Genomic DNA, 26,149 nt, shown 5'->3' with positions numbered 1-26,149 from the left:
CACAATTAGTTTTATTAGATAGATAGCTCGGAGAAGTCGACTATAGCATTCCTCTTATTTTATATATTAACATTTTTACGAAAATCGTTTCTTCGTTTTTAAGAAACATAGAAGTTAGAAGATTTAAAATGTTTGCAAAAATCCCAATAACACCAAAGCAGTGCTGTTTTTTCGAATCTTTAGCTTGATAACTTTAATATTTCAAAATATTATCCATTATAACTGCAAAATCGAGTAACGGATATCTTAAAATTCGAAATACTCCGTATATCGTTTTGTCTTTTTTCTTAATCGACACAAATCCCGCAATTATATTATATTCGTTTTTGCTGTTAGCGAATTTTATAAAAATATTTTGAAAGTTTAAAGTAAAAGATAATATAAAACAAATCTTTAATCGTTTTTTAAGTTCCAAAAGCTTTGCTTTTGAAGTGTGTGTTACGGAAGGGCAAAAGAGGCTAGAGCGTTCTGCATGTCGGTGCTTCATACAAATATATAAGAAACTTTTATAAATAAAGCAGAGCGGCATTGCTATTATTTTTACCTCAACTGTATCGTCATACTATTTAAAGCACTCCAGTAAACATGCTTTGTAAATTAACGTTGCCTTCATTTACATGAGAACCCTATTTATACAATTCAACGCCTTTAATTACCTTAAATTGTTTGTGGTCAAAGTACTTACCATTTTTGTGGAATTGATAATAGAACTGAAGTTCATTGAGTATGTATATAAGAGCGCCCATGAATTTTGGAAGCCTAGTTGCAAATTGTTTCGCAATTCGTCTATACGTTATTATTTATTTTATTCTGAGGAAACCAAAAGATCACAACAATCTCACAAGTTAAAATATATAAAATACTATTGATTTCAAAAAATAAGTCGAAAAATTGTAATAAAGATGGAGTCAACCAAAAATAAGAAATATTCTAGATCGTTTCCTGATACTGACGGTGACGATATAGTAATATCTGGAATGGCAGGAAAGTTTCCTAACTGTCGCAACATAACAGAATACCAATATAAGCTTTACAACAAGGTAAATATCAAAAATACAAAAAAGTTCCACTAGGATTAACACAAAACCGATTCAAAAACGAAAGTTAACGAAATTCTCGACTGACGTGCTCTTGATAATAAAATTAGTTAGTTACATAAGTTACAAATGTGTGAATATTACCTACCATTTAGAAGGATGTGTAATTCCCAAATATCTCGTTAGCCATAAAACAGACTGTCAGACAATCAGACAGAAAGATTTCTAGATCATCTTATTAGCTAGAAACTGCGACAGGAGGATGTATATGCGTATAATTTCGCAACAAAATAAGGCACCACAGTTTACTGTTTAAAAAGAAAACGGCTAAGTATATTTAAGCCAATCCATAAAATGTATAACCTTGCAATAAAAAAGATATTATTAATACAGGCAAAAAACATTGAAAAATTGTTCAAAAGTGCGGGAGTAACAGTTATAGCTGATGTGTGGGTGTTGGCATGGACATTCTAAAACAAGCTCGCACTGCTTCTACTTCTAATACTTCTCTAAAATCTGCATGCTTAATCTCAACCATCTAGATTTTATAGTCATGATGAGGCTATGATTTCTTTTGCAGTTATTAGTTTGATCAAATGAAGACCAAGCTTACAAATTGTAAAAAAAATTGTAAATACAAATAACTTATCCTATCTTAAACTTTAAGTTTCGGTTCCATTTCAATAGTTGTTAGACGTTAAAACAAGCATTTGTTCAAAAGTGTGCAACAGGTAAAATGAAACGTTTTCTATCCTATAAGGTACGGATATTCCAACAGTCAATCATCATGATTAAAATTCGGCATGCAGATTCTAGAGACGAAGTTTGTTTTACAAAAAGTTTGGTCACGACCACTCTATTGCCTACAAACATCTGTTTTTGATTAAAAAGGTTTCTAACTCTGTTTAAAATAGTTTATTCAAAAACAAGATCGAATGATATAATCGAATTCCCCGACTATCAGATACCCGTTACAGCTAGTGTGAGAACGTGAAATTTCATAATTTTTCTGGGATATCGATAGATATTGGGGAATAAAATGAAAAAAATTTCAAAATTGTTCCAAAGTGTTTGCGTTACCTGTTCGGCAGCTTTAAGGCGTTGGAGTGGCAGGTTCAACACGTTTTTTGGCAAATCGATATTTACAAGACTAATAAAACTGTAAAAAATTTCAACGGAGCAATTTCAATTTAATTTTTATCTACTTTGATTATTTTACATCGATATTTGTACTTATTTTATTAACATTATATTTAACACATGCTAGGGCGTCGGCCAGTAACTTCTCCGCTGGCTGCTGGCCTTCTAATGAACTAATGCAGTCTGTAAAGTAAAATGTTTAAATAGTGTATCTGCAAAATTACAAATACAAATTACATAACTGAAAATATTTTGTGAAATGTCCTAACTTTTCCCAGTAAGGCCGTCTATACTGTATGCGTACAAGAGCGATTCTGCAGAACAATCTTGCTTGCCTTGGACAATTTTTTTGCTAGATTTGTTTATGCACAGAATTTTATAACCAGTATTTTTATTCGGCGCAGTTTTATTAAGATTTTCCTTTTCGCTCGATTTATTCAAACAAATATTTTTATTGTGTCCTTTGCTGTGGATTTTTTTCGGGCGATTTATTAAAATTAAAATGGTTAGGCTACGGTCTTTATACCCGTTACTCGTAGAGTAAAAGGGTATACTAGGATTCGTATGTTTAAACGGAGAGCTCTACAGCGAAAAACTCTTTTCTACGCATACAATGAAATCAGACAACTGCACACGTATGCCCTTCACCTTAGAAGTTCTTAGACTTTAAATCTATATTATTTTTGATTGATTGACACCATGTGAAAAATTCTTGTTTTGCATTAACTTAACGTTATTATTATTTAAATATAGCTTAGAAATAGTAATAGACGAATCTATGTACATAATATACCAAAATGACTTTATATTAAAATATTTGTCATTAGAGTATTCAGCTTGCGACGTGTGAAAAATTAATAAGGCAATGATTTTTGAGTGCTTGTGACCGCACTTCGTGCCTTACGATATGACTTTTGCAACAAACAGCTTTCATATTTTTATTTATTTTATAATTTTTTATTTTCTGCAACGTAGAAATATTTATGAAATATTTTTTTCTCAATGTAATGACTTCTTTTTAGAAAATGTATGTTTTAAATTACAGTAGTAAAAATAATTGCCTTAGTATTTTGTCGTTTTGTTGCAATAGTAAAGTACGAAAATAAAAGGGCAAATAGCAATTGCGTTGAGTGAAAAATAAACTCAAAGGACATATAAATATAGGACCCCATTACAATTGTAATGTCCTCCCCGTGGTGTTCCCGGTTATTAATTAATTATTAACACAGATATAAATATGTAAACGGTAGCTAATTTGAGAGGCGATTTTAACACACGAATATTAAAAAACTTTAAAATTAATTAGTCACGGCGCGAATTTTTAATTATTATTTTATTTTATCATATCGATACGAAATTGGCCAAAATCCAAATATGTAAATTCGTTTATTGGATCAGAATTTATTTCGGCCTGAAAATCGTCTTCTAGCACAACTATGTACACATATACAAGTTCTCGTCTATTTTTTATACTCACACAAGAAAGAAAATTTTATTTTTAGATCTTAGCCGCTAGTCTTTGGAACAATTTTTAAATTTTTTCTTTATTTTATTCCAAAATCTATCGACATTCCAGTAAAAATTATTAAATTTCGCGTTCGCATTCAGTGAGTAGCTGAGTAAAGGGTATCTGATAGTCGTGGAACTCGACCATAGCATTCTTTTTTGTTCATTTAGCTTTAACCAGCTCGTATCCCAAAGGTCTTATAAGCACAATCTATTGACAAATTAAGATTAATAAAATGTTTTAAATATTAAATAACATAAAATAATTATGTTTTGTTATAAATTAGATAATTAAAAACTTGAGTGAGTCCATCCGTTAACGATGCTGCTAATATCAATAATAAATATCAATCACCAATAGTTCGTGAAACTGCATAGAAGTCAACTTTATTCGATGTGTAAGAACTAGGAAGGAGCTAGGAATCATGTTTTTTTTGGTTTATTGCTAATAATTTTTTCTTTAGATTTTATTTTGTTAATTCTTCATATTTCAAAAGAATTTGAAATTTAACGTTTTAAAATAACGTTTCTGACGCCAGTATAAATTTATAAAGTCAGGTCCATAATGTTATGTTGTCCATCCATAATCCATAATGTTGGATTTTTGTTTTTTTAACATTAAAGATTTTCAACTGTTGGTTTAAGTAAACCTCAATACAATGTCCAGAAGTAGCACGCATTAACTTAACATTACCATTTATATCTTTATATTTGCATATTTCGGAAAGCGATTTTATAAAACTTCGAGTTAAATTTGAAGAGTTTGGGAATCTCAAGAGCTAGGCATTCATAATATTCACCGTGGGCAATATACTAGTGTGAATAAAGAGCTCATTTGGTGATGTTATTTGCATTGCATACAACAAACACTTTGCCATTAACTCCGAAAATCTTTCACACCCATAGTAATCAAAAATCTTTTTGATTTTATTAATTGTCTTTCCATGTTCTTTAAATATCCACTGGACATATTGCCACACCCACTCTGGCACCAAGAAATTACAAAACCCGAACAAGCAAATATTTTATAAGTTTTACTAAATGACGGCGTTATGCGGCATAAATGTAGCTGCAGCCGAAGAATTTAAGAAAATATTTTTGAATTTTTTAATATTAATAAAAATATTTAAAATCTTTCATATTTCAGATTGACATGGTTGACGATGATGAACGCCGATGGCGTCACTTTAATCCGGAAATACCAAAAAGATCTGGAAAAATTTGTGAGCTTGAAAAGTTTGATGCAACCTTCTTTGGAGTTCATTTTAAGCAAGCGCACACAATGGACCCGCAAACCCGTATTCTAATTGAGACAGCTTATGAAGCTGTTATAGATTCTGGAGTCAATCCAAAAAGTCTCCGAGGATCAAAAACTGGAGTGTACATAGGCTCCTGTATATCTGAATCTGAAAAAACTTGGTTTTATGAAAAGGTTTCTTCTGGCGGGTTCGGAATCACTGGCTGTAGTCGAGCTATGATGGCCAATAGAATTTCGTATTGCTTAGGACTAGAAGGTCCTTCATTTCTACTTGACACAGCTTGTTCTAGTTCTATGTACGCTTTAGACAATGCATTCAGCGCTATTCGAAATGGCGAAATTGACGCGGCAATTATAGGTGGATCTAATTTACTACTTCACCCATTTGTAACTCTTCAATTTGCACGGTAAGCCAGAAAATATGCTTTAGTATAATATATTTTTTAATTCATATTTTAGCCTTGGCGTTTTGGCGCCAGATGGGTTTTGTCGTCCCTTTGATAAGAATGCGAGTGGTTATACTCGATCGGAGACAATTAATTGCTTATTCTTACAAAAAAAAAAAAATGCTAAACGAGTTTATGCAAGCATTGTTTATTCTAAAACCAACTGTGATGGATACAAGCCAGAGGGTATTACATATCCGTCAGGTATTGTGCAAGAGAAGTTGCTTGACCAGTTTTACAAGGATATCGATCATAAACCAAGTGACTTAGGCTACTTGGAAGCTCACAGTACAGGAACAGTAGTCGGTGATCCAGAAGAATGCAAAGCAATTGATAATGTTTTATGTAGTCAAAGGGAAGAGCCATTATTAGTTGGCTCTGTGAAGTCAAATGTTGGTCATTCCGAAGCAGCTTCTGGAATCTGTTCCTTAGTAAAAGCTTGCTTTGCTTTTGAAACTGGCTTAATTGCTCCAAATATAAACTTTACGGAGGTGAAACAAGTTATTACACCCTTAGCAGAGGGGAGGTTGATTGTAGTAAAAGACGTAGTACCTCTACCAAAACCCTATATTGGGATAAACTCATTCGGGTTTGGGGGAGCTAATGCACATGCACTTTTAAAAGGTTATCCAAAGTCAAAAAATAATTTTGGAATACCACCAGATGATGTGCCGCGGCTACTGACATGGGCAGGAAGGACAGAGGAAGCTGTTGAAGAGATTTTTAATGCAGTAGAGAAACATCCGTTGGATGCCGAGTTTATTGGATTGCTTCAAAATATTCAAGAGGAAGATGTGTCTGGTATGGTATTCCGGGGGTATGCAATTTTTGCCAAGCAAGATACTCGACCATGCAAGTTATTGGCAAAAGATGTGCAGCATTACACTGGCCTTCAGCGCCCAATTGTCTGGGTTTATAGCGGAATGGGATCACAATGGAACCAAATGGGAACTTCGTTAATGATAATACCTCGCTTCCGAAAATCAGTCGAAATTTGTCACCAAATATTATTGGCAAAAGGCCTTAATCTTATACATATATTAACATCAAATGATCCGGAAATATACCAAAATATTTTAAATTCGTTTGTGGGAATTGCCGCTGTACAAATCGGGCTAACAGACGTCTTACGTTCTCTAAACATTCAGCCGGACTACATTATCGGTCACTCTGTAGGTGAATTAGGGTGCGCATATGCGGATGGTGGACTGACTGCTGAACAAATGATATTGGCTGCCTACTATAGAGGAAGAGTTAGTGTGGACCTCGAAAAAATTAGAGGTTCAATGGCAGCAGTCGGTCTTGGCTATAAAACTGTTCTGCACATGCTGCCAAAGTCCATTGAAACGGCTTGTCATAATGGCCCGGATTCGTGCACAATATCTGGTCCAATGGATGATGTTGCCCAATTTGTAGCTGATTTAAAAACGAAGGGCATTTTTGCAAAGGAAGTGCCCTGCTCAAATATTGCATATCACTCAAAATATATTTCGCATATGGGGCCGCCATTACTTAATTATATGAATGAAATAATCCCACACCCTAAACCTAGAACTAAGAAATGGCTGAGTACCAGTGTCCCTAAAATCGACTGGAATAAGGATAAAGCAAAGTTTTGTTCTGCGGAATATCATACGAATAATCTTTTAAATAGTGTACTTTTTGATGAAACATTTTCGTTACTACCTAAAAATTCGTTAACTATTGAAGTAGCGCCTCACGGACTTTTAGGAGCTATCCTTAAAAGGGCAATGCCCAGCGGTGTACATATTCCTTTAACAAACAGGGGTAACCAAAATAATGCGACATTTTTTTTGTCGGCTCTTGGGAAGTAAGTATAATTTTTTATTGGAAATTATAACAAAGTATAATTAATTCCATTTTGTAGAATATATTTAAATGGAGTTTTACTACCGGCTGCAAACTTATATGAAAGAATACAGTTCCCTGTTTCGAGAACAACGCCCAGTGTTAGCTCGCTTATTCGCTGGGATCATAGCGAGGACTGGTTCGTGACAAAATACGAGAATATGAAAACAAAGTCCAGCGGAGAACGTGTGTTTTCAGTTAATTTAGCGAGCGATAACGAAGAGTTTTTGAGTGGACATATAATAGATGGAAAAATTCTTGTACCAGCTACATGCTATCTCCAGTATGTCTGGGAAACCTTTTCACTTATGTACCATGGGCCGAGTTATATGGATGTACCCGTTGAATTCGAGGATATACGTTTCATAAGAGCAACAAGTCTGCCAGTTGATGGTAAGGTGGAGCTAACAGTTATGATTCACTATGGAACTGGCAATTTTGAGGTATGTACAATTTTATTGAATATTGATATTTTATTTATAATTATTATATATAATATACATTTTTAGATAACAGAAATGGGCAGCTTGGTGGTTACCGGTATTATTCGTGAGACTGAAAACCCATCTATTCCCGAGGCTTATAATTTCCAAAGTAATTCAAAGTTTCCCATGATTGCCAAGAAGGATTTCTACAAGGAGCTAAAATTGCGTGGTTATCATTATAATGGCGCATTTCAAGCCGTTAATTTGGCCCGTTCAGATGGTTTGTTTGGACGTGTCCAGTGGAATTATAATTGGGTTACCTTCATGGACGCAATGCTTCAAATTCAAATACTAGGAACTGATTCACGAAATCTTTTATTACCCACCAAAATTCGCAAACTTAAGATAAACGGTGTGCATCATTTTGATTTAATGACCAAAATGGATCCTGAAAATCGAGTTTTTGATGTGTATGTGGACCCCATGTATGATCGGATCATAGCTGGTGGAATAGAAATTTTGGGGTTACATGCAAGTCTAGTGCAAAGACGAAGACCTCCTGGAATTCCAGTTCTTGAGAAATATGTATTCCTCCCGTTTTTTTCGTCATCTATTCTTTCCTTAAAAAATGCTGCCCGTGCTTGCGTTCAAATCGCTCTTGAGAATAATCCCACCCTAAAATTAAAAGTAGTAGAGGTTGGAGCTGATGCAAAAAATTGCATGTTAACTGAATTTATTGAAGCAATTCAAGACTTACCTGTTATAACTGGTGATTATATCCTCCTAACATCTCAAAATCTGGAAGATTTTCCTGGAGTTCATATCGAAAATGGTAGTTTGTCTACTCAAACAAATTGTCATATTGTTATATTAGGTGGCTACGACGAAGACGAAGTACATGATACAATTACGTCTGCTTATAGTGCACTGGTCGACAATGGGTATATTGTTTTCCGACAAAAGTATGCGAAAAATGTGTCTTGTAAAATAGCGGAAAAGTTTCGTACGATTTCAACAATTCCGATTGATAATACTGAAGAAAATTTAGTACTATTGCAGAAAATATCTAAAAAACTTACAGTGCTCCCAGTTTTAGTAAAAGTATCTCAATACGATAAAACATTTGACTGGATTTTAGAGTTACAGTCTGCAATTATCACAAAAGCCCCAGTTGTTGTGTATTCTTTTAACGAGGTATTGAACGGACTGATTGGTCTTGTAAACTGTTTGCGAAAAGAGCCTGATGGTAATTTGATAAGATGCTTTTTTATTGATGACGACAGTGCACCCGATTTTGACTTATCTCACCCTTTTTATTCGACTCAGTATTCGTTGGGTTTGGCATTTAACATCTATCGCAATGTAAGTCTGTTTTTCCTTATTGTTATATATATCTTTTTACCTAAAATGTATAAATATCTTTTAATAAGGGTTCTTGGGGAAGCTATAGGCATTTGCAATTGCTCAAAAATGATCAGCCATCGAAGAGACTAGATCACATTTACGGAAACGTCATTCAACGAGGAGATTTGTCGAGCTTGCAATGGCTAAAAGGACCTTTTAGTTCACAAGACTGCCAAATTAAAATAGCTTTCTCTTCATTAAATTTTCGAGATGTAATGCTTGCTACTGGTCGGCTAGCAGTTGAATTATATGGTTCAAGCCGAATAGATCAAAACTGTGTTTTGGGGTTTGAATACTCTGGCATTAATATGCTAACTGGACGTCGAATAATGAGCATGGTCGTAAAAGGTGGCGTAGCTTCCTACGTAGAAAAGCCATCAAAACTTATTTGGGATATTCCCGACGACTGGTCATTAGAAGAGGCTGCTACAGTGCCAGTGGTGTATATTACGGTATATTATGCGTTCTTTATGGCAACTGATATCCGCAAAGGTAAAAGCATTCTTATACATGCTGGTACTGGAGGCATTGGTTTAGCCGCAATCCGAGTGGCATTAGCTTATAATTTGGAAGTTTTCACAACGTGTAGTTCTGCCCAAAAAAAGGAATTCCTATTAAAAACATTTCCGAAACTTAAAGGTAATATTAAGAAAATTTTGTGAATTTATATTTTGTTAACATCGTTTTTCATAGCTCGAATACAAGTTTTGGCTTAGATTAGAAAAAAAAAAACCAAACACCCAGAAAAAGAGCAACTACGGAAGTAACCAATTAATGTCCGTTTTCGATTGTTAAGCGAATGGATACTCATTTTCATCGCTGATTAAATGAAACAAAATCTAAGCTGATACTTGACTCCGAGATAGGTTAATTTAATATAAAATAAAAATTCTTTTTAAAATGTTAGAGTCCCACATTGGAAATTCACGGAATACATCATTTGAGCTCATGGTGCACCGCGAGACGAACGGAAAAGGGGTGGACTTTGTTTTGAACTCATTATCCGAAGAAAAGCTGCTGGCATCATTGCGTTGTCTTGGAAAGTCGGGACATTTCTTGGAAATTGGAAAATATGATATGGCCAACGATAACAAGATTGGATTGGGTTGCTTTTTAAAAGAAATTACTTTCCACGCGGTCCTGGCTGATAGTCTTCTTGTGGCATCTGATGAAGATATTTGGGTAATAGACTAAGTAAAAAAAATCATAAATCTTATCCCTCAAACTTATATCTTGTTTAATAGCACTTAAAATCCCTAATTGACATGGACATTTCTAAAGGAATTATTCAACCATTACCCGTTAAAGTGTTCCTGGCTCATGAAATTGAACAGGCCTTTAGACATTTGATAGGTGGCAAACACATAGGAAAAGTTGTTATTCAAGTTCGTGAACAGCCGCATGATCCATCAACTTTACCTGTCCGCGTTCTTAATCAAGTTTACTTTAAGCAAAATCATACTTATGTCATTCCTGGTGGCCTAGGAGGTTTTGGAATGGAATTGGCTGATTGGATGGCGCTACGTGGAGCTCGAAAACTTTTGCTTAGCTCTAGCCGCGGAATTACAAAAGATTATCAGTTATATAGAATTGCGTAAGTCATTTATTTATTTTATTTTTATTTTAAAATATCTTTAGAGGCATTTTTAAATTAGCCTTTGGAAAACTTATGGCTGCGAAGTCGCTATCAGCACCGCAGATATAACATCAAAAAAGGGATGCGCCCAACTACTTTCCGATGCTACTGATATGGGCCCAGTTGGTGGCATTTTCAATCTTGCAGTTGTGTTAAAGGACTGCATTTTTTCAAACCAAAATGTAAACCAATTTGTAGAATGCTTTGCACCAAAAGCTATCGCAACGAAATACCTAGACGACCTATCCCGAATTTATTGTCCCGAGTTGGAACATTTCGTAGTTTTTTCGAGTGTGTCTTGTGGTCGGGGAAATGCGGGCCAATCAAATTATGGGATGGCTAATTCAGTTATGGAACGTATAATTGAGCACCGTAATAGAGATGGCTTTCCAGGTAAAGCTATTCAATGGGGTGCAATCGGTGAAGTGGGCTTGGTAGCAGATATGGCAGAGGACAAAATTGACATGGAAATAGGCGGTACCCTTCAACAACGAATTTCATCATGTATTCAGGAACTGGACCATTTACTCTGCGCTGATGCATCAATCGTTTCAAGCATGGTCGTCGCCGAAAAACGCACTATGCGGTCTGGCCAAGAAAGTGTTATTGACGCCGTCATGAACATAATGGGTATACGAGACTTAAAATCAATTTCCTTAAGTACAACACTTTCAGAAATGGGTATGGACTCTTTAATGGCTGTTGAGATTAAGCAAACTTTAGAACGTGACTTCGAGTTAGTTTTGACTCCGCAAGATTTACGACTTCTTACTTTTCAAAAGCTCCAAGAGTTTATTGACGCTAAGGAAAAAGAGAATACAGATGGTATACAATTAATACTTGCTTCCGACAATAAGCTTTTGGGAATGGAGCTATTGATTCGCAACTTAGGCGATGAAGCGAACTGTGATCAAATAATTATCCCGCTCCAGACATCTGCAGCTCCCTCAAAACAGAACCTTCAACCAAACATTATTATACCTGGATTAGAGGGAACAGCAGGTCGTGCATGGTACCAATTAGGATCAAAGCTGCAAAGCCCAGCTATTGTTCTACAGCTTCATCAGTTTGCACACTTGGAAAATCTTAAAGATGTGGCACAGCAAAGCTTTGATGTAAATAATATATTCCAAATATTATGTAATCTTATTAATTATTTTTTTTATATTTTACAGCAAGTTAAACTCATTTTAAAGCAAACAGAACCCTTTTATATAATTGCATACTCATATGGAACCTTTGTAGCTCTACTGCTTGCTGAGTTACTCGAAAATTCTGGGTTCCGTGGACATTTAATGTTATTAGATGGAGCACCACATTTTTTGAAACGACTTACGAATCTGCATTTGGGCGAAAAATTTTCTGATAACGACCTATATGATCTTCTTTTTTCTAGTATTGTTAATCATATATTTCCAGAAGAATCTAAGGAGTCTATGTCCACAGTCTTTAACAAAGTTGACTGTCTCTCAGAAAAAATGTCGCTGTTTATGAACTATGTCGAAAAACAAAATATGTACAGCAAGAAATACTCTTCGACAATGGTAAAAGCCATGTTCAATAGAGTAAAAATGGCAGCATCATTTGATTTAGATGGTATTATAAAAATTAAATCACCAATTACTTTAGTCAGGCCGGCTGAGGCTTCATTGCAAGATATTGATGAAGACTATTGCATTTCGTTACTTACATCTGGGGTTGTAACACTGAAAGTAATAGAAGGAAATCATACAACTATGTTAGATAATCCATCGTTAAGTCAGATAATTGATGATTTTGATCCAGTACTTCTGGAAGATAAACAATTTGAAGAATATATAAGAAATGACAAGCCGGTTTCAGTAGTATAACAAGTAATTATATAACTTTCAGCTGTTCCACTTGATTTAAAATATTTATTTATGTAACTTTCTTATTATGTAACAAATAAATTTCATCTGTAAACAAGATTACTTTATTTTATTTCTCTCATGACCATTTACAGCTGAGCAAATCACATTGATTTGATCGGCGAAATCCAGATGCAATCCCATTATTTTTTTTTTTTTTTTTGGGTACGTTTTTATTTTTTTTAATTTTAAAAAAAATTTAGGAAACTTTTATAGACGCGTTGCTTCAACATGAAATACTAGGCACTAAGTTTTCACAAAATCCATTATTACCCACCAACATGTGAAAACGTATATTTAACTTTTTGGAGACATCACATAATATGCAACTTACAAATTACACGTTATTACAGCAAAGTTAATTTAAAAATTAAAGATTAACGAGGAAATTGTAACTATCACAAAGAACGCGGGAATGAGGATTGCGCACTGTTAGAAACATGGCCAATAAGAGTAATAAGGGATTTTTGTATGATTTAGTTTGCGGTGACCAAAAATCGTACATTACTCTATTAAAGGGCGAAAAAGAGAGCTTGGTTTTATTACGGTTATCAAAATCTTTGAACAAATGCTTAGTAAATGCCAGTAGTCCTCAAGCTCTGTTAGAAAAATTAGATATACGGTAAGTAAAACAAAACTTGTGATCGAACAATTGATCAGTAAAAAAGCGCCGAAGGACATTGTTGTCAATAGAATTAGAACAGAAGGATGGATTTTGTATGCATAGTCGAGACCTAATTAAAGTGGAGAATAAAACTTAATTAATCGGTTGATTTGGATTCATATATTTTAAATTTTGGTAGCAATCTGTGAAATAAGAATGTATCCACATTAACAATTTTGGCGGGATCCCCATTAGGGATATTTTCCAGTAAGTACACTCAAAGACACTAAAATAACAAGATGCGTAACGGCCATACATTGGTTTGGCACTATGCAGACTCTTTTTTGGTGACGGCAAAATTGCTCTCTGTCCACTGGCTTACGCTGAGAGTGTAAGAAATCTAAAAATAGAATTTGCTTGCTTGTGTGAGTATAAACAATAGACGAGAACGTGTACATGTGTGCGAATTTGTGCTAGAAGACGATTTTCAGACCAAAATCAATTCTGATCGAAGAAACGAATTTACATATTTGGAGTTTTGGCCAATATGATATAACTATTATAATTTTAAAGTTTTTTTGAATTCGTTTGTTAAAATCGCCTCTCGAATTAGCTACCGTTTACATATTTATATATATGTTGATAATTAATTATGTGTAATATATATAACATTCATTATTTACCATAAACCATATTGACAAAGCAATACTTTCGTTTGTGCACCTATTGCGTTGCTCAATAATAAACATTTTTATACACAGTTGTTTTTTATTATTTTTAAAAATATTTCAAAAACTTTAATGTTTATTTTACAAATATAAATAATAATAATAATAAAAAAAATATAATAAAAACGAGATCAGAAGGTGCATTTAATTTCCCGAAGTCCTAGTCTATTTAGTAATAAAAATTTCTAAAATAAATAAAAATATGAAATCTGTTTATTGGAAAAGTCATGTCTTGAGGCACGAAGTGCGGACACAAGCACTCAACAATCATTGCCTTATTAATTTTTCACACGTCGCAAGCCGAATACTCTAATGACAAATATTTTAATATAAAGTCATTTTTAAAATTCATTTGGTATAATATTCAGTTATTATGTACATAGATTCGTCTATTACTATTTCCAAGCTATATTTAAATAATAACGTTAAGGCATGGCAAAACAAGAATTTTTCACATGGTGCAAATTGATTAAAAATAATATAGATTTAAAGTCTAAGAACTTCTAAGGTGAAGGTCATATTTTGTCAAATTTGAAATGCATGAGTGTGTGCACTCGTATAGTTGTCTGATGTCATTGTATGCGTAGAAATCAGCAGTTCGCTGTAGAGCTCTCCGCTCTCTCGCTCTTGAACAAAAATTCGAGAGAGCATGGAGCCCCCTGTAAAGCCACGCCGAAAAAATCGTGTGCCAAAAAATCGTATGGCGTTACGCATCTTGTTATTCTAGTGTCTTTGGTACACTATTGGAGTTTAGTAAGAAAACTTCGAACTTCGAACGAAAAACTTTTTATCGACACGTGGTGAAACCATGTTCACGTTCCGAAATAGGCTACCGACATTGGTCTTAGAATTGACTAGTGATCAATTTTCTAAATGATTTCGGTATAGCCCTGAGTTTGGTAAATCGCGATATCGGACGAAAAATTACATTGATTGATTTCGTTTTAAAAAGCGTTTAGTCAGTTTTTTGAACAGCTTATCTGACAACACTAGGACAATATCATTCGCCATTACAACTTAAACAAACATACAGCCTCTATAATCATCCATCCTTACCTCTGAAAAAATTCCCTTCCTAGATGAAATTAAAAACCTAAAAGACAAATTCCTTGTCTGTTCCCTACCAGAAATTGACTTAATCCAAAATTCAAATAACAACAGCTATTACCCAAACAGAATTAAACCGCGCGTCAGAGGAAGTAGTGAGATGAAAACGTTGAAAGAAGGAGTTCGGGAGTGGTAACGCGCGGACAAGTAACGAAAGAGTAAACGGTGGAAGCGTCGGGCAGCAAGTGTCCCGCAGGAAGTGAAGGACGAGCGCTGCAAGTGATCCTGGGATCCTGGGAGGGTAGGAGAAGATCCTGGCGTGTCTGAAAGGGTCAGTGGAGTCAGTGGTTAGCAAAGGTGGTCCCAGGCCGAGCGTGGCCTCGCCCGTGAACTATACACCCTGCCCCATAACATCCTAAACCCTTTCCAGCTTGCAGAAGGTCCTCCGGAGGAGACGACAAGGACTTGGCGTGCTCTAAAAGGGACAGTGGAGTCAGCGGTCGGCAAAGGTGTTCCCAGGCCGAACGTTGCCTCGCCCGTGGACGATAATATAATATAATATAATATAATATAATATCCTAATTCCGGCCGGGGCGACACGTCGTACCCATGACAACGAAGGCAAGGCGTTGCAGGAGAAACGCCGCAGAAGCAGCGAGATCACCGGTGAGTCCGGCATAAAACAGTAGAATAAATCGATATAATAAGACCCTCTGCTTTTCCTTGGTCGGGCAATCACACAAATCATAAATTTGGTGGGACGAACGCACAAACTCTCTGAGCTAGCCGTTCCAATTCGTAGCGAGCAAAAATAGAAAATCAGTTTGTTACAAGGAATAAAAGGAAACGAACTGGCCGATCAAGCTGAAAAATCAGCAAGCAATATACTTATCCTCACCCGAAACATAAATAACACGGACAAAAATAGACACCTTAAGGCGTAACTTGCGATAAAATAATAAGAAAACATTACACACTGCAGTCAATGGTACAATCCCACCAAAATTTGACCACACTCGACCAAGTAATGATTATACGTTTTGCGAAGGTGATATTTTAATAAGCTATATACTGATCTCGTGCCCATCCCTCCTACAAACCAAACAAGCCATATTTAATAACATGAACCCCTTAAGCCTTCTTACCAACACCGTACCTAAAAACACGCAAAAAGTCTTATTTTTTCTCGAAAAATGAAAAGACAAATGTACATAACAAACACAACAATTATCTAGACTTAATATTAACATTGGATTAAAATACTATACAATTGTAAGCCAACATAGGCCATGTATCCAACGCTATACTATTTAAGGAAGTTTAGTTTTGTAAGCTGCTGTATCTATCATAATAATAATAATTCTTCCTGAAACCATTCCCGACGAAGTATTATTATAATCTGAGTATAATTAACTGTATAATTAACCATAACTGATAAATTGTAATGTGAAAGTAAATAATTAATAATATGGAAATCATAACAATGAATAATCATTAAAAAATTATGACGGTTATCTGATGGAGAACTTTTTTTCACAATAAGGTAAAGTTAGGAGGTTTTGACAATTTAGGAGAGCGGGTATAATTCTTTCAATGCTTGCTGAGATAATGTTCTACATTTTGAATGAAGTCGAATGGCTCCTTGCAGCCCTGAAGCTAGTCGGCATAGATAAACAGTCGGGTTCATTACAGTTGGTATTTGTTTTTAAAGAGGGCATCAGCATAACAAGGGAGAATGCTTTAGTCGAGTTCCCCGACAAGCTGGACTCACTTTTTTTAGTCTTAAGTTCGAGCATTACTTGCTACTTCTACCTACGATTTACCTGTACAAGTGTATATGAATATTAGCTGAAATAAAGAAAAACATTTCCTGAAATGAGTTACAACCCCTTCCAAATCTGTGAATTTTTTCCTATTGGGCATTTCTTTTGGTTTTCAGCTTTTACTGGACATTTACGCGGGCAGACAGACACTCGACCCCACCAGAATGAAACGGAGTTCATTCCTCCATTTTATGGTCCTTCGAGTCGGATCGTCAAGAAATAGGACAGCTAAGTAGATACACATATTCGACTACATTGTCCTAGTGTAGGCCGTTTGCCGATGGTCACTTCCACTATCATTTCTTTTTTTTTTTGAGACCTAGTCTACGTCGCCGTGAAGACGAACGTCTAAAATTAACGCTGCGCGAAATACTTGAAGTTAAAGAAGTTGTGTCGGCCGGTGTGTGCGGCAAACTGGCAAAACCACACGGTGGAGTCGCGCCATAGTTTTGCGCTGCAATCACGCGATTTAATTGTGCGCCTGTTTCAGGTAAATAGGAAATTTATTAGCTTCCGATCGTTGCAGCGGATAAAACAGCTGATAGCGCTGCCAACTTGGCGCAGCGGGTGATCTGGAGTGTGAGGCGTTGCCAGATCAACCGTGTGATCAGTGCTGTGTTGCGACAGTAGGGCGCGAAATACAAAATTAGATTTAAAAAATTAAACCGTTGAAATTTAATTTAATTTAATTTAATTTTGTTACTGGTAGCGCACAAGTCGTTAAGAAAGCGGAAAAGGTGAAGCCTATGCGCCTGCGTAAAAAACCTGAGCCACTGATCGTCAAAAAGACAGGCTTCGTACGCAGAGATGCTTCGGAAGCTAAGATCGGACCCGAATCTTAGCGAACTGGGCAGTCACGTACGAAAAATCCGGAGAACGCAGAAAGGTGAGCTGTTGCTGGAGGTAGAGGGAAAAGCTTCGGAAAGCTTTCCTAAGTTTAAGAGCGATCTGGAAGCGGCGCTCAATGACTTAGCCTCTGTGCGCACGGGAGCGCAAAGAAGCAGCACTATCGTGCAGCGGACTGGACGAGGCTACGACAGCAGAGGAGCTCCACAGCTGCATGGTCGCCCAATTCCAGGGCCTGCAGATAAATCCTGAAGATATCAGGGGCCTCGCAGAATGCGGGATGGGACGCAGATAGCCTCAGTGCTGCTGAACGCGAACGATGCGATAGAAGTCCTTAAATAGGGCACCCTAATCGTTGGATGGTCAAGGTGTCGCATTACCCAGGACGTCCGACCCACGAGATGCTACAGGTGTCTGGGCTACGGTCATCGATCAGCAACTTGCAAGGACAGTGACAGGGCAGACTGCTGTCTTAGATGCGGTGAGCGTGGGCACAAAGCAAAGGGGTGCGTTGCAGCAGCAAAATGCCTGATCTGCAGTAGCGAGGTGGACAGAAACCACCCGACGGGTAGCTTTGAGTGCCTGACCTACAGAGCGAGCCTAAAAGAAGCCAAGAGCCACCTCAATGCACGCCCATATTAGCGTAGTACAGCTCAATGTCAATCATTGCGCAGCAGCTCAGAGCCTCCTGGCCCAGACTGCGTTGGAGCGCAATGTAGACATCATGCTCCTAAGAGAACCCTACGTCTCTGGTATTGGACAAACATCCGTGATCCTAGACGAGACAGGAAAAGCAGCTATCAAGTGTTGCACCTCTCTCCACGTCCAGGAACTGGCTGCTTCACCTATGCGGGGTATTGCTTATGCGAAGTTAAAACACGTGCACATGTACAGCTACGCTCCGCCGAGCGACACCCCCGATCAGTTCGAGGAGTTTCTGGAGGCGATCGTGGACCATGCGAGAGGGCGAAGCCCGAAGGTCATTGCCGGTGATTTTAATGCCTGGGCAGCGGAATGGGGCAGCAGGGCATCCAACACCAGAGGCCGAGCTGTGATTGACGCCGTGGGACCTAATACTGCTGAACGACGGACGGAAGCCGACGTGTAACAACGATAGGGGTACGTCCTTTATTGACGTTACCTTTGTCAGCAGAGGGTTAGTGGACAACAACAACTAGATGGTCCATGACGTCATAACGCCTTCAGTCTCTTCCCGGAGGGCACGCCCAGGAGACGGCATAGTAGAACAGCCGGGCAAGCATGGGACACCTGGAAGATCGATGAGGCCATGCTGGCCTATCAGATCAATTCCCTGGAAATCCCTAATGGGGACGCAGAGATCATGGCGGCAGGCCTCTTGAATATGCTTGGAAGAATTTGCGGCGCAACCATGCCAAGGAAAAGTAAGGTACAGCCCAAACCACCCGTCTACTGGTGGAGTGCCTCCCTAAGCCAACTACGGTCTGATTGCCTAAGGGCTAGGAAAACGGCGCAACGAGCCAGAGGCAGTAACCACCACGCGGAGCTCTTGGAGGCTTTCAGAAGGAAACGCATAGAGTTCAAGCACGGCATTGCGGCTGCCAAAGCCAACAAGCTAAGGAGGAGAGCGGTAACCACATCCGACCCGGGGGTCCTGGCTAACATTGTAGGGGAGCTATTTCCAAAGCATACAACACTATGGAGGTCAACAGAGGCAGCCCCTGCCCCAGATTTCCCGTGCGTCACAGAACTTGAAGTCGTCGAGGCAGCCAAGCGCATCAAGCCCAACACCACCTTACAGCAATGTCTTCTGGACGGAGGCAAGGGACCTCTATGCCTTCTGTATATAGTTGGAAAACTGTTCGAACGTATCCTGTATACACGAATAGAGGCAATCGCCGAGAGCATCAACGGCTTCCGGAAAGGAAGGAGCATACTGGACGCTCTTTCGGCCGTTAGTAACATCGCCAAGACCGGTCTTTCTGGTGATACATGGTTAGGGGGCAGGAAGGAATACTGCGCAATAGTGACTCTGGATGTAAGGAACGCTTTCAACACAGCCAGATGTCCCGTAATCCTCGCAGCCCCGAACCGCATGGGGATCCCGGAGTACCTGAGGATAGTCGTTGGCAGCTACTTTAGGGACCGGTTCCTATGGTACGACACTGAAGATGGCCCAAAAAGATACCGAGTTTCGGCAGGTGTTCCCCAAAGATCGGTACTTGGACCAATCCTGTGGAACATTATGTACCATGGGATCTTGGGCATCAACAGGCCCGTAGGAATAGAGCTACACTGTTTTGCTGACGATGTGGCAATCCCAGCAGTCTCAAAAACAATCGCAGGGTTGGAAGACAAATGTAACTCTTCGATTGGTTCTGCCATCCTCTGGCTCGAGAAAGCCGGGCTAGCAATAGCGGCTCACAAGACCGAAGCAGTCCTACTAAGCAGCAGGAAAAAGGTGGAGAATATGCTTGTCTCCGTCAATGGCACACAAGTGACCTCCCAAGAGTCCCTAAAGTACCTGTGGGTAATGATAGACCACAGACTATCGTTCAAGGATCACGCGAGGTATTTCGCTTGAGATTGCTGTTCTAATGTCACACCTTCAAATTGTATTGCTGGTGTAGCAAGCCTTTTAAGTGTGAAACATGGATTCAATGTTTTTAAAGGATTGACCTTCATGTTCCACCTTCTACTCCACGCTGATAAAGTTTTAAGATATCCTTGCAACCCATTTGCAGCTTCGATACGGCATTTGGATCTGTAAAGAACCGCAATGTCATCTGCGTAAGTCGCAATAAAAGCCTTAGAGGGGTATTGCATATTCTCGTAGCTAGGTCTAGGTAAGTCAGCAGTATATAAAGAATGGTATTTGCAGATGTTGAGCAAATGCGTTTACCAGTTATTCCTCATTCCTATCAAGATTACCTCCAGGGCATTGGATGCCTAAAGGGATGTCGTTTACGAGAATTAGTGCATTTCCAGAGAGAGTAATTAGCATTCACGGTATAGTCTCGCGACGTCAACTTTTGATAAAAAAATTCGTTTCTAAGTTTTTTAGCTGATTTTTAGCTACCCGGTTCCAAGGAAGTCCCATGGGATCGGGTCTTGAGATCGAATCGCTCGTCTTCGTAGGCGCGTTTCTTTTGGCAATCAGCTCTCTGACCTCCCTTGTGAGTATGATGCCATATCTAAACGGTTTTGTCGGAGAATCAGGAGGAGTTCAATCAGCAGCTGGTGTGTAGATTTGATTGGTAATAGTATCTACTGCAGGTGGGCGTATGACTTGACACATATGGGTACCTTGTAGGTGATCCTGTAGCAAGAATATTAGCCCCACAGCTAGATTTGGTTTCAGCTAGTTCTCGCCCTCTGGGTGAGTTGTATCTATCTCCCCACAGCCAGTGTCGCGCATTCCAGTCACCACCTCCAAAGTACCTTTGTCAGCAAGCACGGAGTAGATTAGTGAAATGTCTTTCTTCTAATCTGTTTCTTGGATGGCAGTAAATGGCACTGAACTCCATGTCCAATTGCCACCTTAACTGATGACATCTGAATGGTTTGCGTTTCAGTGACCCTTTGTGGAAATTGGCAAAGGGTACTCTTCACAAATACCGCGATGGTAATTACGCGATGGTTTGTACGCAGGATAGAACGTATATCCATATATTTTCACTGTTTCTCCTCGCTTCAGCCTAATCTTATTTAAGATAAGAATATCGAAGCTGTTGCGCGCGAAGAGCTCAATTTCTCTGGCTTTGCATGAAATGCCATTGACATTCCATATAAGACTTATTGACATATTGCGAGGCCGAAACCACATGAGAAATTACAGTTGCTGCTTTGTTGGATCTGTTTTTGGAGCTGTTGTTGCCATTGCTGAAATTGTTTTTGTTGTGCCCTAGAAGCGATTGTAAGTCAAGAAATCTGTGCTGTTGATTACTGTATTATCGTTGTTGCGAATGTTGCTTCCGTATAATATCTAGTCGGCGATGAGCAACTCCAACGTTGCCTAAAACGTTGGTTTAAAATTTCCTTTTGCCTCTGCAGCGTAGGACACCCCCCTGTATTGCCATTGGCACTGTTTGACGGTTGCTGTTGTCTTATATACTGGTTCTTTTGAGGCAGTTGCTGTGGCCGCTGCTGTAATAATTGCGGATGCTGAAAATTGTGACGCAATACCGATTTCCCAGCCTTAATACTACAGCGTATTTGCAAGGTAGGAAACTGTTGCGGCTCTCTACAATTTGTAGTGGGATAAGAATTGTCTACATTGTCTGACATTGCAGAGAAGCGATTCGACATGGTTGTGTGTTTCACGCTCTTGGTGGTTCCCATTGACCGGCGAAGATAGTTTTGGTACCATTCACAACCTTTATATCTGGCCATGTGGTCTCCTCCACAGTGGATGCAGGTAGGCTGGGCTTCAGGGGAGCGTCCACATTGTGTAGTGGCATGATCTTCTCCACATCTAGCGAAATTTGGGTGCCGGCGGCAGTATTTGGCTGTGTGCCCATACTGTTGGCAGCGATGAAATTGTCCGATTCCCGTCGCTTTTCGCATCCTTTCAATCTTCACTATCTGGCGGCAAAGATACTTAATCTTATAAATTTCATTAATTTAGGCGCAGGGCTTAATATTGACAACACAAAATTTAAAGTTTTTCCTTAGTATCCTTAGATGTAGGATTATGAATATGAAGAACATGGTATCCAACTGCCTTCAAGATATCTATAATATCTTTGTTTAGGGTCCTGTGATGTTGACCTCTAATTACAATTCTGTGCGGTTTTCCGTTTGAATATGGTATGTATGATATTCAATTCCTACTTCTTCAAAATGGTTAACAGTTGCCCTGCAGGTGTCGCTATCCTTGGCAAATATTCTAATCGTTTAACCTTGATTGGCCTTAATCGTAACGTTGTCCAGATTGGCGACCTCTTTTATGAGTTCAGAAAGGTCATTTAAGTTGCTGACATTTACAACTATTTGTGGTGGTTTTGGGCCCTTAGGCTGTATGTCTCCGTTTGTTGTACCGTCTTAAAAATTATGGACAGGGGCAGAGAGATCACCGAATTCTGGCTCATCTGCAGTCGGATTAGTAGATAATATATTTGCGTCATGGGAAACTTCTTCATTATCACTGTCTTCATGTCTAGTACTGATAATCTTTTTTCAGAGTTTGCTTTATTGGTGATGGTCGATGGTGCAGGCAGATTGGTTTCTCTACTTACGTGCTTGGCACTAGAGGTAGGTGACAAAGATTTCGTATTCTCTTTTCTTTAAATCATTCGTTGCTTTTTGGCATTCAGCAATCTGTTGGCAGAATCGCTGGTCGTTTTCTGTTCAATTTCAGTGGAGCAATTAAGCAGTCTGCTTATTTCTAAGCTGAGAGTCAGGAAAGATGTTCTTCTCCATTTGGGCAATTATGTATTATATATTTTTGTTCTATCACTGGTTAACTTTAGCTTTTTCTGACCCTCTTGGCGGCTGCCACGTGGTGAGGGGCCCAATGGGCAGAGAATCCAAGTTTATCGCTCCTTATCCACTGTTGCTTTTTTTTTTTGTCCATATGCCGACTCTGCAAAATTTTGGAATGCGTGCTGTTTTCCACAGAAAAGAATGCAGGTTTGCGATTTAAAGTTAAAGTGAAATTCGCGGACAAAAACTAGAAACAACCGCTCATGGAAATAATAAATGCAATTGGTCCCTGTCAGACAGTTTATTTGAGATGGATTGGACAGATGATTCATATATTCTGGGTATTCTGAAGATGGCGGAATATACGAGCACGTAAAATAAACCGATCTGTCGGAAAATGACAGCTTTACGCATATGAATTCTGAGTTACGGGACTCGTCAAAGAGTAACTCCTCCGACGCGAGGGAAGATTTAACCGCAATTAAGACTCCACCTCCTCGTCTGGAGGGACGGTCATACCTATTTTATGTGTACATACCTGGGAAGACTTCGGAGTTAAGTATCTCCGGCTTTTACCAAATCTCTGTGAACACTATTATATGGGATGCAAAGGAAAGGCTATCACAATACAATTTGGTAAGTTTGCTACGCAAGCCTCTTGCATTTTGATAGGAAATAGTAAGATTTGATGTTAGTTTTTTCAAGAATAGGAAGAAGATGAAAAGGCGGATGGTGGAGTGGTCTGGCCACGTGAGGGAAGTTTAATTCCGACGGGCCCCTTCCTATTTTTCATATTAGCTTCGAACTCTTTTACCACCATACTATCCGGCCAAAAATCAGCAGAACATGTGGTCGAAGCTCATTAAAAGCTCATTAGGGACAGTTATCTTGAAAGATGATATGTCCCTAGAGTAATTCATATATTAATATTCATATTATATATTAAATTAGAAAAAAAGATAAGAAAAAACGAACAGGAGCTCTAGGTCAACCGATGTCCTTAACTCGCAGCATTCACCAAAGGTGATACGATAGGTTAGTAAACGACGGTAAGTTTAAGTTTTGGGAAAATGGACAGGACGAATACGCCGATGATCAGTTCCATCTCCCCAGTTTAAATTTGAAAGGAAATGGAAAAATTTAAATTGAAAGTCCGTGAGGTAGGGACTATAAAATTTAATTCAGTGTTCTGTTGTTTATGATTCATCTTATTTATTCCATGTATTTTGGCGTACTTTTTTTACCACTGGCTGGGGTTTTTTTTTTTTTTAAACTTATTGCGTTATTTATTGGATCTTCTCTTTTTGTGAGACTAACAATAATTATTCAAATCTTATTATATAACTTATATTAATTACAGTATGAAGTAATTGTATTAGTTGGAGACGGCCCTAGGATTTCTTTGCTGGGCTGGAGAATCTTTGCGCTTCAGTCGGCTCTGACTGTAGACTCGCGTAAGCGACTTCGCGAGAGGATTTTCGTGTGCGGCGAGCTTTGCTTGATGTTTACTTTTTTTCAACTGAATTTCCTCATTGACAAGGTTTATGTGGAGGTCTCTATGGATGCTTTCGCTGCGTAGGTACCATGGTGCCCCAGTGATAGTTCGCAGAATCGTGGACTGAGCTCGCTGTATGATTTCAATGTTGGTTTTTGAAGCGTTTCCCCATAGTTCACAGCCGTATGTCCAGATGGGTTTCAGCACGGTATTGTAGAGGAGTACTTTGTATTCCAGACTAAGGGGAGAGTTGTAGTTAATAAGCCAGTGAAGATTGGCTGCTTTAAGCTTCATATGAGTCCTCTTAGATTCTATATGTCGCCGCCAGGTGAGGCGTCTATCTAGGTGAACGCCGAGATATGTTACAACGTCTGCTTGTGGGATAAGTGTATTGTTCAGGGTACAGGGTGGGCAGGTTTGTCTGTTCAGTGTGAAGGTTACATGTCTGCTTTTGGTCTCGTTTATCTTAATGCGCCAGTCCGCAAACCATCTTTCCACTATTTTAAGATGGCAGGCAAGTTGCTCTGTTGCCTTTGCTGGGCATCTAGATCGGCTAAGTATTGCGGTATCGTCAGCAAACGTAGAGGTTGTGAGCTGATAGCTTGTAGGCATGTCTGCTGTGAATAGGGTGTAAAGAACGGGGCCCAGTACACTACCTTGGGGGACTCCAGCATTGATAACGCGGTCGTGTGAAGTCGAACTGTTACACCTGGTTGAGAACACTCTTTTGAAGAGATAAGATTCGAACACTTTGTGCGTGTTCTGGGGAAGCAGTTTTATTATCTTGTACATTAGTCCTTCCAGCCAGACTGGGGGCTGGGGGTTTACAAAGAACTATTGCTAGACTTGTTGGTCGGTTTATATTCCATGCAGCAGCTCGACTCACGCCTGAAAAAAGCAATGCCGGATCGGCAATTGGGTTATTAAAAAGGCTTGAGAGACGGAATAGTACGATACGTATACGCAATGGAGGTGTTCACCGTTGATGAGCTTTGTAGGGAATGCGTTGAGGTAAAACGGAGTTTCAGAATGCGGGTGAATGAGGTGGTCCACTTCCAGGTGGAAGAGATCCGCACCAGACCCCGAGCCGCAAGGTGAGCAGGTTGCTGGAACTGATTTTTCTATTGCTGTTTTGCTATTGCTGTTGACCACCGAACACGGTGTCACCGAAGTCTCTGAGTGCGCGGAAAACGGCCGGCTGTGCAATCCGAGAGCTGGAGGGATTCGCCCAGGCACGAGTAATGCAAAGTAATCGTAGAGAAAGAATTAAGTAATTCTAAGTCAAGGCTAAGATTCTAACCAGCGAAGGAAGGGTTGCGACTGAGAGGTCAGCAATCGGATCTTCACGGAACACCAAGTGATAGGCATGTGGCTAGATTCGAGGAAAGTGTAAAAGGCGAGGGATCGCTTCAAGATCAGGAAATCTAAGCGTCGCAAGTTGCGTCCGTAAAGCGCATCGAATCTGGAGATCCTAGACCCTTTGCAAACGCGACCTCAAAGGATTGTTGGACACGGGGGCCAGTGCCAGCGTGCTCGGCAAGGACTGCAGGGAGCTCGTGGAGCTCCGGTTCTCGTAGGTGAGAACGGCGTCTG

General features: G+C 38.8%; 2 protein-coding genes across 2 annotated transcripts; both read left to right on the top strand.

Annotated features, from left to right (window-relative positions):
- The first annotated feature begins 736 nt into the window (after nucleotides 1–736).
- On the top strand, nucleotides 737–12,668 carry LOC6739524 (fatty acid synthase). The gene is made up of 10 exons (XM_016174407.3): nucleotides 737–1,040; nucleotides 4,831–5,348; nucleotides 5,401–7,218; nucleotides 7,276–7,699; nucleotides 7,766–9,043; nucleotides 9,112–9,724; nucleotides 9,993–10,267; nucleotides 10,330–10,679; nucleotides 10,741–11,836; nucleotides 11,897–12,668. Exons 1-10 carry the CDS (start codon nucleotides 903–905, stop codon nucleotides 12,569–12,571), a joined length of 7,185 nt encoding a protein of 2,394 aa, XP_016022793.1. The 5' UTR covers nucleotides 737–902; the 3' UTR covers nucleotides 12,572–12,668.
- Nucleotides 12,669–18,283: 5,615 nt separating this feature from the next.
- LOC123327442 lies at nucleotides 18,284–20,590 on the top strand. The gene is made up of 4 exons (XM_044923863.1): nucleotides 18,284–18,762; nucleotides 18,865–20,208; nucleotides 20,382–20,427; nucleotides 20,564–20,590. Exons 1-4 carry the CDS (start codon nucleotides 18,284–18,286, stop codon nucleotides 20,588–20,590), a joined length of 1,896 nt encoding a protein of 631 aa, XP_044779798.1.
- Nucleotides 20,591–26,149: the final 5,559 nt, after the last annotated feature.

The sequence above is a fragment of the Drosophila simulans genome, unplaced genomic scaffold, assembly GCF_016746395.2.
Source record: "Drosophila simulans strain w501 unplaced genomic scaffold, Prin_Dsim_3.1 Segkk87_quiver_pilon, whole genome shotgun sequence".
Classification (NCBI taxonomy): domain Eukaryota; kingdom Metazoa; phylum Arthropoda; class Insecta; order Diptera; family Drosophilidae; genus Drosophila; species Drosophila simulans.
The sequence above is the reverse complement of the archived record's forward strand: the minus strand, read 5'-3'. Positions and strand labels throughout refer to the sequence as shown.

Bases quoted from the DNA above. Each gene is read 5' to 3' on its own strand.
- LOC6739524 (XM_016174407.3), top strand. From the start codon at position 903: ATGGAGTCAACCAAAAATAAGAAATATTCTAGATCGTTTCCTGATACT. The intron at 10,268-10,329 runs GTAATAGACTAA...CTTGTTTAATAG, and splicing joins CATCTGATGAAGATATTTGG to CACTTAAAATCCCTAATTGA. The intron at 10,680-10,740 runs GTAAGTCATTTA...TTTTTAAATTAG, and splicing joins TATCAGTTATATAGAATTGC to CCTTTGGAAAACTTATGGCT.
- LOC123327442 (XM_044923863.1), top strand. From the start codon at position 18,284: ATGCACGCCCATATTAGCGTAGTACAGCTCAATGTCAATCATTGCGCA. The intron at 20,209-20,381 runs GTATTTCGCTTG...ACCCATTTGCAG, and splicing joins TCGTTCAAGGATCACGCGAG to CTTCGATACGGCATTTGGAT. The intron at 20,428-20,563 runs GTAAGTCGCAAT...ATTCCTATCAAG, and splicing joins AGAACCGCAATGTCATCTGC to ATTACCTCCAGGGCATTGGA.